This window comes from Rhinolophus hipposideros (assembly GCF_964194185.1).
Source record: "Rhinolophus hipposideros genome assembly, chromosome: 19".
Taxonomy (NCBI): Eukaryota; Metazoa; Chordata; class Mammalia; order Chiroptera; family Rhinolophidae; genus Rhinolophus; species Rhinolophus hipposideros.
The window spans coordinates 2,501,958-2,516,010 of NC_138065.1; the positions used below are offsets into that span (position 1 = coordinate 2,501,958).

Below are 14,053 nucleotides of genomic sequence, written 5' to 3' on the forward strand. Positions count from 1 at the left end.
ACAAGATAAGAGAAAGGAAGCGCAGAGTGACGTTCCTCCAATGTGTTATTATTGTAATTAACCACCAACCGAAGTTGGGGTCCAGCCTCACGCCTTTTAGGGCCTCAGCACATGCAAAAGTACAAGTTGCTGCAGTAAAATCATGAATGCTGGAAGTTTCTTTATTGCCCATTCATTGGGAGCACGGTTGGCTGGTTTTTCTGAAAGCTTGGGAGTAAATGACAAAAACCAGTGACCAAACAGGGGTGGGGGGGAGAGAGAGAGAGAGAGAGAGACTGAGGGGAAAGAAGCATGACGCTACAGCAGCCAGAGAGCCAACTTGGCCTAAGTGTTTCCCAGCCATGGGCGGAAGAGAACACCAGACAAAGCATTTAAAGGTGATCCACTACGTCGGCTTGTTTTGAGGTGGATATCCCAGGCACCTCAGATCTACCTGCGCACACACTGGTACTTCTCCCACGGCCCTTCAGTCATTGTAGCTTGTGGCTTTCGGAGGGGAGGCGAGGTTACATCCATGGCAATCCCAGCATGGAAGGGGTTTCTTCAGCGTCTCACACACACTCTCCCTCTGGCTTTTACAACCAGGTTTCCCTGGTTCTCTGACTCCCTCTCCGGCCACTCGCCCTCCTCCTTCTGTTCTACACCACTTTTCTGTGCTGGAACCCCGGAATTCCACAGGGTACTGGCATGGTTCTTATCCCCATCCTGTGCCATGGCTCCAGCTACCCCCTACAGACAGCAACAATCAGCACTGTCTACCAAATGTGTCCACTGCGGTTGTCACAGGCACCTCAGACCCAGTGGTCCCCGAGTAGAACCGTCGTCTTCCCCTCAGTGGTTCCTCCTCCAATGACACCACCTTCTGCCCAACCGCCACAGCCAGAAGCCTGAGGGTCAGACGTGACTCTTCCCTGTCCCTCCTTCTCCTCATCTAACCTGACATCAAATCATGTCAGTTCTACCTCTAAAACATACCTTGAATCATTCGTGGCTCTCCAACCCATTGCCACCATCCTAGCCCAGGCAACGCGAGCTCAGTAAGAAATGTGACGACAGCACAGGGCCACACCCTCCGTCCCCCTCCCCCCCGGCCTCCCCAGGACCCATCTCACCTCAGGATGATGCCGACACAGAGGAATGTTCCGAAGGCCAGGCTTCCTCCAGCCACCAGGAATGTGTACAGTGGTACCAGAGAAGCCGGCACTAGAAAAAAAGTAAGAGGAGAAGGAGCAGAAGGAAACAACCACTCAGCTGGTTCTGTCGAAAGTCCCAGAGGAGCCTCAGCCCTGGAGGGGAAACAGCTCTGCTCAGCAGCAGGCCACTGCTCTAGAAGAGTCAGGCCGGCCTCATCTGACAGACCCCGGATTCTGCCACTTGGCAAGAGACACACCTCAGGCTCACAGCTTCTGAGCATCTGCGGCCAGCCACAGACTCCCACTCACTTTCAGAGTGGCTTTTCTAGTGGCGTTCAGCCTGCCCCCACAAGGCACAAAGGGGGGCAAGAAGCAGAAGGCATTGGGGACCTCATTGATGTCGGGGGCTCGGGAACTTTCAATCAAGTATTTGGGTGCAGTGTTCTCCATCGGGCTGTCATCTCTTGCCTGTCTCCCCAAGTGGTCCTCAAGCCCCAGCTGTGACCTTGACTCGTTCTTCCATACATCATGCTCTCTCCTCCCGGGCTCAGCACACGCGTTTCCCCATCTCCCCTTGAACACTGCCCACCTTCGCTGCACCCCTTCTCCGTCCAGTCCCTACTTGGCCTTTGGGTCAGCAGAGGCAAGGTCACTTCTTTTGAGCCGTGACCCCTACTCCAAGCTGGGTAAGTGCCCTCCTGGGTACTTCTCCAGCTCCGCCTGTCATCAGAACCTCCTAAAAGCAGGGACCCCGTGTGTCTTTTCCACTGTTCCTCCCGCTGCTCACACGGTGCCTAGCCCAAAGCAAGCTCACCATCTTATCTCTAAATGAATGAAAGGACAAACAAGCTTCCCAAGCAGCCATGTCCCTTCACAAAGGAGTCTATCCTGTGGCTGCCAGAGAGGCACCCTGGACCGGACAGAAAGTACATTTAAGCAAAACCAAGGACGCATCAAGAGCTTCACTGATCCTTCAGAGATTTATAGGAGGTCCAAGTGGACAGGGCCCCTCCTGCACAGTCACCCCTGAACTGCGGCCCCAATCTCCTGCCATTCCACCCACATCATTGAAGGTTCATTTCAAATGGCCTTGAACTTCCTGTGACTCCCCCAGCTACACACGCTCTCTCGAGTCCCTATAGTTCACATGCTTTAGCGAGGCCTCCCCTTTGGCTGGTATCGCACTTTGCTCTCTGTTAGTTACTCCTGTACCTGGTCAGCAGCTGGCCAGGGGACTGCAGAGCCCTGGGGAGCGGGAATGCCTCAGTTCTCTGAGTCCCCAGCAGAGCGGAGCTTAGCCCTGGGTGCCTAGCTGGTCCGCCCTCCGTGCTCTGCGTGAGGGAGGGCTTTGCAGCCAGATGAGGGGATGGCACAGCTTGGGCAGCCAGCGCCAGGTGTGGACAGGAATCTGCCCAGGCACTGAGGCTGAGGCTTCCTCAGAAAGCCCACCAGCCGGCCATTAGATGGAGCTGCACACAACTGCACCTTCAGGACCCCGTGAGCCCCGTACACGTAGCAAAACCAACACAGCGCCTGTGGGCTTGTTCTAGTCAAATGTTGCTACGTTTTCCTTGTCAGGCAGAGGGAGTCAGGGAGGCTGAAATCAAGGGCTCCCCAAACCAAGATTCCCCTCCAGGTGCGTTCCATTTCCGACTCCAATCGTGTTGTTCGTAGCACCTTCATTTGTGACCTGGGCCAACTGTGACACAGGTCGCTGATTTGTCTCACCCTGCGTAGGGTCCACTCGTTATATCTTAGCTAACAGCACCAAACTTGGACAAGGAGGTAATAAATGAATATTTCTGCCATTGGTCCTTTCCATTAAGCAGACCGGCCCTCTGCCAATATTCCCAAATCAGAAAGGACTTTCTGTGGAGACAAGCTTCCGTGCTCCTTACCTGGGATGCTTGTTGCATTTGTAAATTCCTTGGAGAAAGTGCCTTCCTTCTCTTCATCAGTAGTAAGTGCCTAAAAAAGATATTCGTCAGCGGAAGCCCGGTTCTGCAGATGTCACAGTCTTCAGGAGGCAGCTCAGGTACCACCTCCAGCCCTTCCTTGACCCCCGAGGCATTCCTCTCGCTCTCTCCTGTACCCCTCCAGTCCTGATCTGTCACTCTCAACTTTTGCACTATTATTCGCATCATTTGCATCTACAGCTTGCCTACTGGAGGTGGGCGTTTCTTCCCACCTGCCTGTCCCCCAGGAGCTTCAGGGCACGGCACCTTCCCCAGTTGTCCTACATCTGGTGCCCAGGCGCAGGAGCCACCACTTCCTGGACCCAAGCACAGGACTAGGTCTGTGACCTTGGGTGGATTTCGCAGCCCAAGTGGCTGTCAGTTTCCCTTCCGCCCAGCACCATGAATCTCAGCTCATGTGAGGACCAAATGAGACCGCATGTGCTAGGCACAGAGCCTAGCTCACTTTGCAGGTTCTCAGTCAGTGTCAGGTCCCCTACACCGTTTCGGGGCTCTCTGGCCCCAGGGGCCTGGAGTTCACCCTGGACGTGCTCCCGCCATCCCGGACAGTCTGGCATTGATGGTGGGTAAGGTGCAGGATCCCGGATCCTCCCAGGAGGGCCCAGCTTCAGGAGCCGCTGAGCTCCCAGCCTAGCATTTGGGAATAAGGACCACAGAGGGGATGCCCGTTGGGTGGGAAATTGGATTACTCAAGGATTTGTTAAGCAGTTTCAGGGGTAATCCTCTTTCCAGATCATTATGACACCAGGAGTCCACAGGAAAGCGCTCCGAGGAACTGAATCTGAGTCGCACGCACACTGAGCCTAAGCCGCTAGGGCATTCTGAAGCTCAGAGCAGAGAGAGCAGCCACTAGACGGAGACCAGCTGTGAGAGCCAGGCCAGTGTCGCCCCAGACCTCACAGGGCCGCAGCAGGCCTGGGATGGGGCAACGCTAGCACCCCATTTGCTGAGGCTTTAAAAAGGACGTGTCACTTGCCACGGGCACATTTCTAGTAAGTGGCAGAGCTGGGGTTTGAACCAAATTCTGTCTGGTGCCAGCCCACAGCACTAACCATTAGGTACTACTGCCCTGACCGTTTTACTAGAACAAGAGCTCACCTGCGTGGAGGGGGGCGCCTCCATCTTGGTCTCAGCCGGAGGACTGCTGGATTCTGGGGGGAGAAGAAATGTCATTGTTAATGTTTCATGGACCCCCAAGTCCTGTCTGCTGGGCTGCAGACACAGAATAAAGTTCATCACATTATTTAAAAGAGCATAATGTTGGAAATAACCAAATATCCAACCGTAAGGGATTAGCCGTATACATTATGATATAGACATATATTGCGATAGCCTCTAAAAGTATTTCAGAAAAATGTTGAGGACATGCTGTAATGTTAAATGAAAAACTGCAAGGCAAGAAAAAGTTCACATAGGGTGGCCGGTTGGCCCAGTGATTAGAGCGCGGTGCTAATAACACCAAGGTCGCCGGTTCAAGTCCCACACGGGCCAGTGAGCTGAGCCCTCCACAACTAGATTGAAAAACGACTTGACTTGGAGCTGATGGGTCCTGGAAAAACACACTGTCCCCCAATATTCCCCAATAAAAAATAAAAATAAATTAAAAGTTCATATGGTTTGAACACTATTGTCAAGTTAATTATGATGGCTGTAGCTGCCCCTGTTGTATGACATACGGGACTGTTTTAAAAGAATAAATCCTGAGAGTTCTCATCACAAGGGGAACCGTTTTTTCCTTTTTTCTTTTTCTCTTTCTTTTTAGTGTTTCTATATGAGAAGATGGACATTAGTTGAACCAATCGCAATGATTTCACAATATATGTAAATTAAACCATCATGCCATATGCCTTCAACTTATACAGTGATGTATGGCAATTATTTTTCAATAAAACTGAGGGAAAAATAATTAAATGAAAAATAATAAACGTTTTGAAAACACATTTTAATTTCCTTCTCTGCACCTGTTTGCCATAAAAAGTATTTAACATAAATGAGTTCTTATCTGCCTGGGTGGGTTCAGGACACACTGACCTAGAAGGGACATGGATCGGGCATCCTCCCCAGACCCCTCCCGCTCCATGGGAACAGTGTGTCTACAGAAACCCCCAAGTCAGCAGAAGGCCAAGCATCAAAGTAAGAGTGTTGACCCAAAGCCAGGCACAGCGGCAAACACAGGCCCAAGGGACTGGGAGCTGAGCTGTGACAATCACTGGGGGCGGGGGGGGGATGCTTTGGATTTTAAAATGTTTTCTGAAAAGTTCCTCATTTTTCCATCAAGAACTTAAAAATACCAGAGAAAGCCTCCATGCGCCAGGAATCAAATAACCAGCAATGGGGGGAAGAGAGGGTGACCCTGCTTCTGCTCCAGACAGTATTTCCAGCAGGAACATGCCATCCCCCGGAGGGGAGAAAACCACACACTGGCAGCCCTGGTGGGGACATGAGAGCTTGTTCGGTCTCCCTCCCCATTGTACAGAGAAAACACAGAGGCCCAGAGAGGGAGAGCAACTTGTCTAAGGTCACACAGCAAGTCAGCCCCAAATCAACTTAGAATCAAGGGAAGGGAGCCTGTTTCTCATTCCTCTGTGTTCCTCCCAGCCGAGGACACCTTGACTCAGAACAGAAGGTGACTACAGGATGAACAGAGGGTGTGCAGGCACTAGAACGAAAGCTAAAACCAGGACATGGGGCAGTGCTACATAGAAAATATTGCTGACCTTGGAAGGTCATTCAGTCCAGTGGTTCTCAAACCCAGCCATGCTCGGCGTCATTTAGGTCCCATCCTTAACCTACGGCCTCATTCAGAATCTTGGGGATGGGACCCAGATATCAGGGTTTTTAAAAGCCGCCCCCCAAACCTAGAGAGATGTTCCAGGAAGAAACAAAAACCTGTATAGTTTCTATCCTCAGCTCTGGCCCCCAACATGGCAGGTGGTCCAGAGAAGGGTGCTTAATCTTTGGTGGTAAATTTTATTCTGGTATTATCTCCAATAACCCAGGAATGTTACCAGAATGAATAAAGTTTTTCTAATGTAGAATAAAATGATCTTCCATGACAAGACTTTTTAGAAATCTCCCTAGATGACCACATGTTGTCCCTCGAGATGGAAAGGGGAGCAACTTTTTCATCATATAATCATTTCCATTTTCCAGGTGAAGAAACTGGGTTTGACGGAAACAGCTTAGATTAATAATGCTAATAGCATACTAATAAAATATTACTAATATTTCTAGCGCAACCTTTTGAGGCTGACTCTACACCAGTTCCACGGGGTCTGTTAGCTTCTGCTATCATCTCATCTCATCCTCACAGCCCCACGTGAGGAGGACACAATTATCCCAATTATCCAGTTTTACGAAGGCATTCTTTTCTGTTTAGGCAAAAGTATTTTATATTTCTCCTCATGTATTTCACATTTCACTTCAGCTGGTATGTTGGGTGAAGAGGGGAAGGAGAAATAATTACCATTTCACTGGCCCCCTGTGCACCCAAGGTGACAGTGGTGGTGACAAAAGAACAGCCACAATGATTGCAACACCTAACTATGTGCCAGGACCATATTTACCACTTAACATGAATCGACTCATTTAATCCTCATAACAATACACTGAGATAGATACTGTCATCATCCCCACTTTACCGATGGGGAAACTGAGGCACAGGGTGGTTCGATAACTTGCCCCAAGTTTTGTAAGAAATAAATGGTAAAGCTTTCTGGCTGCAAGAGTGATTATTTTTCCCCCTTTATTTTAAAAATCTTCTCTCGATTGAACATTTCTAAAGATTCAGGGGCTGTATCTTCCTCATCTTGGTAAACTGAAAAGCTGTGTAGTTAGTAACATTTAATTATGGAAAATCACTTGGGAAAAAAGACTATTGGAAACATTACCAGTGATTGCTGTTATGTGTTTTCCCTGTATTAATATTTCCAAGGTTAGAAGATGTATTTTTATATTATAACAAGACAAATGAATGACCACTCCAATAAATGAGATTAATGGAAAACCACATGTGAGTTGTGGTTTGTTTGGAGTTTTTATTCCCCACACATGAGTTTCTAAAACAAGAAACTTATGTCCCTTAGCTTGAGAATTGGTTTGGGTATGCTTGCTTGGGTTTTAAAATAGAGAAATCCAATATAAAATACGGCAGAGGCCTACCTATAAAATGTGACACCTTGGTCAAGAACTTAACCTCTTTTAAACCTTGTTTCTGCATTTCTTAGCATTCCTCCTATACAAATCACCTCAATCACATGCTAAAAGGACCCAGCATTGACCCAATACACAATATTTGTATAAAAACTGACCCAATTCTCAAGATTAAAAACAGAGAATATAACTTGTAATGTACAGCGGTGACTATAGTTAATATCTCAGTGTATATTTGAGTTCCTAGTTCTCAGCACAAGAAAAACATTGTATAACATGTGTAGCAATGAATGTTAACTGAACTTACTTTTATGATCATTTCACAATACATACAAATATCAAATCATGTTATACACCTAAATTCCTACAATATTACATGTCAGCCTGCCCGGTGGCTCAGGCGGTTGGAGCTCCGTGCTCCTAACTCCGAAGGCTGCTGGTTCGATTCCCACATGGGCCAGTGGGCTCCCAACCACAAGGTTGCCAGTTTGATTCCTCGACTCCCGCAAGGGATGGTGGGCTGTGTCCCCTGCAACTAAGATTGAACATGACACCATGAGCTGACGCTGAGCTCCCTGATGGCTCAGTTGGTTGGAGCGCGTCCTCTCAACCACAAGGTTGCCAGTTCAACTCCCGCCAGGGACTGTGCCCCCTGCAACTAGAAAACAGCAACTGGACCTGGAGCTGAGCTGTGCCCTCCACAACTAAGATTGAAAGGACAACTTGACTTGGGAAAAAAAAAAAGGCCTGGAAATACATACTGTTCCCCAATAAAATCCTGCTCCCTTTCCCCAATAAAAAAAAATATTTAAAAACATATTACATGTCAATTATTACTGGGGTGAGAGGGGGGAAAAGAACAGAGAACATAAAACATATTTTTCTAAAAAAAAAAAAAAAGTTTAAAATTGTATATGATGACGTTAAGGTATGGGCTACCGGGTGGGGCTGAGGGATTGGAATACAGAGAGGGAAAATAGGGGTAAATTGAGAATTAAGAGGAAAAAGAAAGAAAAAGGAGGCCAGAGGGTAGCAGACACATGAGGGAGCCAGGAGAGAGGGGTGAACCGCAAAGCCAGCGCTCACAGGAAGTGGCGGGAGGACAGACAGGGAGACCCAGAAGCTGAGTGCCAGGCAGAGCTCCTGTAATGAGTCTGCTCACTCCCTCACTCACTTCACACCTCTCTTCACAGCCTGTAAGCCACTAAAGAGAAAGTGAATCACTGTTCCTCCATTTGAGCCAAAAAAAACACCCCTAAAACATCAAGAAACCTCACTGAGCAGCTGACAGTGTCCCGGGGAGACCAAACTGACCTCCAGCTGGGTCCCATCGGACTGGGGTGGTCTATAGACAAGTCTCCCGGTGTGAGGCAGGGCGGTGTGGACAGCTACGAGGCGTGAGGTGGCCAAAATGGCCTTGCTTCTGAGCTTCTGTCCTGGCTTCACCCTCTCTCTTGTGAAATAATTCACAGCAATGGTAAATGACAACCGCTATGTTTCACTGAATTGTTTAATTTTGTGTCCTTATTTAGCAAAATTGAACGTTGGTGACCTTATTTGGTCCCCAAAACTCTTTGTGAAATTTTACAGATGTGTGAAATCCCACAGTCTAGGGACCTCTGAGCTATGCAGAGAGGTTGGGTGGGCAGCGAGGACGTGGGAGGAGGTGACACGGAGATGAGCTGGACGGAAGACGCGGCATGAGGGCTGAAGTACAGGCGGGCGGAGGTGCTGGGCCAGGATCAGTCCAGCTGGAGGGAACACGGTAAGTGAGGGAGAGCAGCAGCCGAGAAGGCCCTCTGCGCGCTCAGGAGTTTGAACTTCCTCGGGAAAAGCCAAGGGAGGCGTGGCTGTGGGCTGGGAAGTGACGGACAGCTTGGCAGTGATTTGGAAAGATGCCTGTAGCAGTGGTGTGGACAGCTGTGCTTGCACACCAGAGACGGGGGTCAGTTAGGAGGGGGTGTTGTAAAATGGACTCCCCCAAAATGGGATGGTTTGAGATGACAACATGTAGCTGCAGGTATCCAGACCAGGGGACCCACCTCCCTGGAGGGTCCCCTAACACCCCAAAGGCCTTGCAAATGCAAACATTTAGCACCTCCTCCAGCCAGTGTGATTCCCAAGAATGGGTCTGCTCTGCGCGCCATCTGCCACTCGCGGTTCTAATTATTTTCTGGGCGTAGGTGAGCAGGGTATGAGACTGAGCGACAGGGATTTGTGAGGACCAAGAAATAACCCTCTTATGCCCGATGGGCTTTTCCCAGGCACTTTGCCCCAAGCTCACTTTGCAAAGGGGCTCTCGGGGACCCCAGACTCGCTCGATGACAGCCCTGTCCATACTGTCAGAGGCTAAATCAGGGAGAACCATCCTGGCCGAAGTGTAACCTCTTCTTCCTGCCCTGACATCGGTGGCACATTTTTAACCAGTCACTGTGGCAGCGCTGTCAGCAGTGGCCTGGCCCTGCTGGCCGACAGGAGCCCCAGACGTGGGACTTGGGGCCCCACCCTCATTCAGCGAACAGCGCCCCAGCCTCAAGGGGACAGCACCCGCTGAAGTCCAGGCTCGTCAGCCCCCTCCCCCCACCCCTCTACCTCACTCGCAGGCAGGACTTCCAAGGTGCCCAAAAGCCCCTCCCAAGGCCTGTCCCACTCAGACCTCCCCAGCACACATCTGTGTTCCAGCCTCCCCTTGTCCACAGTCCATACCTTGGCACCTGCTGTTTGCTCTGCCCATAATCCCCATTCTACCTGGGACACTCCTACCCAGCCTGCAAGACACAACTCAGATGTCACCTCCTCCAAGAAGCTTTCCTGCTCTCCCTCAGCTGCCCAAGAACTGTCCGTTCCACAGCCTTATCACATTAGGTTGCAATGAGATGCCCCCCAGCCAGCCCCCAGCACATTCTGTAACCACTGGGAAAGCTTCCTCAAAATACCCACTCGACAACCCCCTCACTTCCAATTCAGCAGACCCAGGGTTGTGGTACCCAGGGTAGTGATTCTGGAGTGCTCACAGCCCCACCCTCTTCACCCCAAGCACCAACCAACGAGGCACTGTCATTGCTAATCCCCTACATTTGCAGTATGGGTTATTAGTTCTAAAGAACATTTTTTCACTGGACTCCTAAAAACTCTCCAAAGGGGATAACATAGGCCATATCCTGTCCACTTTACAGATGGCAAGACTGAGGCTCTGGGAGGTAAACTAACTCGACCAAGGTCATACAACCTGATTCCCAGGTCCAGTGTACTTCCATGACCTGGGCTGAGAGGCAGGGCCAGCCTGTCCATCTGGGCAGCCAGAGCTGGAGGTCTTGGGGATCAGGAGACCCACTGATGACATATGAAGGGCACACACATGTCCCAAACAGCCAGGCAACTCCAGTCAGTAAAACAATCTAACCTTGTATTCTACCCTCCCTCTTATCTTCCAGAAGTGATCCCCAATATCCAACCTAATCCTTCTTGCATCAGAGTCATCCAAGTTCCTCTTATTCTGACCTCAGGGGCGAGGGAGCAGCTGGTTTCTCTCGGATATATTCACCACCAGCATTTTGAAGACCCAACCCCCCAACACCATACATTACAGGATGGGGAGCTCAAACACTTTAACTGCTTATGTGAGAAGAAGCCAAGTGTTTGGCGTGAGTTCACGTGGTCACTCTAGCAAGCACAGTGACCAGAGGCTGGAAAGTCACAGACTGTGCCCCTTCCACTCTACCTTCTCCCACTGGGGGCGGGACATCAACAATTTAAAGAGGAACATCCAGATATGAGGCCAGATGCGGGACAACGTGACCTGACAGGTGAGAAACCCACAAGCCAGCCCATAAATAGCCTGGGAACAGAAACCCAGGCAGGTGCAGGTTCTCTGGGAATATTCCAGAAGCATTCAGAGAGCGCAGACTAGCAGACTTGTCATGGGTTACCCCGGAGAGCAAGGCCCAGTGAGGCCAGAGTGGGTTCAAATAAGAAAGAACTTTCTACTTCCATAGAAATTTCTCCAAAGATACACAAATGGCCAATATGCACATGAAAAGATGCTCCACATCACTAATCATTATGAAAATGCAAATCCAAACCACAAAACCACACCCGTTAAAATGGCTATTATCCAAAAAAAAAAAAAAAAAAAACCTAGAAAATAACAAGTGTTGGGGGGGGATATGAAGGAATTGGAACCTGTGTATTGCTAACAGGAATGTAAAATGATGCAGACACTTGGAAAACAGCAGGGTGGTGCCTCAAAAAATCAAAAATAGAATTACCATATGATATAGCAATTCTGCTTCTGGGTACATACTCAAAAGAATTGAAAGATGGGACCCGAACACATACTTGCACACCCCTGTTCACAGCAATAGCCAAAAAGTGGAAGCAACCTAGGTGTCCATCCACAGGGGACCAGATAAACAAAATGTGGTCTATACACACAATGGAACATTACTCAGCCTAAAAAGGGAGGAAGTTCTGACACTGGCTACAACATGGATGAAGCTTGAGGACATGACACTGAATGAAATAAGCCAGTCACAAAAAGACAGACACTGTGATTCCACTTACATGAGGTGCCTAGAGCAGCCAAACTCATAGGAACAGAAAGCAGAATGGTGGTTGCCAGGGGTTGAGGGAGGGGAGGAGGACAGACGTTAGTGTTTAATGGGGACAGAGTTTCAGTTTTGCAAGATGAGAAGAGTTCTCGAGGTGGACGTTGGTGGTGGTTGCACAACAAGGCAGTGTACTGAATGCCTGTGAACCGTATATTTAAAAATGGTTACGATGTAAAGTCTAAGTTATATATATTTTACTACAATTGAATTTTTTTTTTTAAGAAAGAAAGGACTTTCTAACAAACACCGGATTTCTGGAAGCTGTCTGTGACCATCTAAATAAAGCGGCTGAGATAAAAGGAAGAGAGGTGTCAGGCCGTATCCAGAACATTCCCTCTGCACAATGCTGTCATGATTTTCTCCCCTGGCAAAGACTCCCAAGGCCATATTAATGTTTGACATTCAGCTAGTGTGTGGGTTGTGGCTCAAAGTGCATACAAATCAAAGACAACTAGGGACGAGTCACACGATCTAGCCTGAGACGTTATGATTTATTTAAATGGTCTTCTAAGTGAGATACAGTAGTTAGGCTTCCCTTTTCATCCAGGTCTTAGTGGGAAATAAACTTTTGGGAAGAGGGTCCAGGAGAAAGCTGCCTCCACTCTTGATGGACAGGAGATGGGGAAATCACCAGCAAAGACCTGAGCCTGCCCTTGACATTGTGTATATTCTGTGAGAAGGATGTCCTAAGCCCCAAGCCTGCTCCTCTGGCTCTCCTGGGACCAGACAGACAAGAACCCCAGACTGCAAAGCCAGGTTAGAGGAAAATCCATCACATCCCAGCATCCATTCATCCATTGTGGGGTAAAAATGTGCAACCTACATAAAAGTGTTCTCCCCAGGGCCATGGGTGGCAGAAAGGCCTGGACAATGGAGGTCATTTCTATCTTTTCCTTTTTATCTACACAGTTAATGGGCATCGTCATTTATTTTTAAATTGCCTGGTATTAAAGAATGGCTAATTTGGTTCGTTTCTGCAGCGCGGCTACGGAGACCTGACACTGAAACAAGCCTGGAAGCCATTCTACAGTAAGAATAGTGGGAACCATGGAATGGGCTGTGACAAGGGGTAGTAAGCTCTCCGTCTCTGGAAGCATTCAAGCAGAGGCTGGGTGACCACAGTCTGGGTTGAGGTGAGAGAGATTCCTGCACTGGGTCTAGTTCTGATCAATCCTAATTTTTCATAGGACGGAGTCGAAAGACAATGTCTCACATTGTTTTCTCAGAAAAAAAACAAAACAAAATAAAACAAAAACAGCCATTTTAGGCTGTTGGTCAGAGTTTAGGAAGGTACCAATAGAAGAAATAGAAACAGAAAGTCCAGCAGCTTCCTTTAGAAAGCAGGGCTCCAAATGGGACGGGGTGGGGCAAGCGACGTTGGCTGTTATAAGCCCTGCTTTGCTTCTTGGCCTTGGGCTTGTAGCAATTGGATGAAAATTTGAAAAGTTAAAAAAATTCCCATGGGGGAAAAAAACATTCCCATGGGTTAATAAAAACATTAACCATGCAGTTACTAAACAATACATTTCCAAAAAATATTTAATAACATGGGAATGCTCATGATATTTTATATCATGTCTATAAAATCACACACACACACACACACACACACACACACACACACACTCACAGTACCTAGAAAAACTAAATGTTTACTAAAATGTTATCACTGGTTTTCTCGAGGTGGTAAGAATACCAGTGATAATTATTCTTCATATTTTTCTGGAATTTTCCACGGTCGACAACAGACTACTTTCAACAATTCCCCAAAGGCAATTATTGTTACCGTGAACATCTTTCTAAAAATAAAAAGCATTAGTAAGTGTGATAAATTAAATATAGCTACACACTCTTTGCAACTGCTCCCACCAAGTTGTGAAATGACTTCCCGCAGCCGTGTGTCTGAGGTGACCTCCTGGACGGTGACAAGCCCCCCGGAGAACCAAGGGCCACAGCCACCTGCTGGCACCACCCGTCACACATGTGACTGAGGCCACCTTGGAGCACACAGGCCTGATACAGCTGCACGGGTGCCTCAGGCGAGACCAGCACAAGATTTGCCTCGCTGATTGATTTTCAAAACCTTGAGCAGATCAATGGTTGCCATCCCCCCGCCCCAGGAGGGTGGGGGTGACTTGTTACAGAGCAGCAGTAACAGTAACAGAGCTAAAATATCCCTCCC

The 14,053-nt window shown here is 48.5% G+C and overlaps 1 protein-coding gene across 1 annotated transcript in view; it reads right to left on the reverse strand.

The window, feature by feature from the left end:
* IL6R (interleukin 6 receptor) overlaps window positions 1-14,053 on the reverse strand; it is a 46,656-nt gene that overhangs the window by 7,756 nt on the left and 24,847 nt on the right. Inside the window, exons 7-9 of the mRNA XM_081026255.1 lie at window positions 4,208-4,260; window positions 3,032-3,101; window positions 1,113-1,203 (exon numbers count right to left, since the gene is read on the reverse strand). Of these exons, the coding sequence (XP_080882381.1) occupies window positions 1,113-1,203; window positions 3,032-3,101; window positions 4,208-4,260 (214 nt within the window). The remainder of the gene's footprint in view (window positions 1-1,112; window positions 1,204-3,031; window positions 3,102-4,207; window positions 4,261-14,053) is intronic.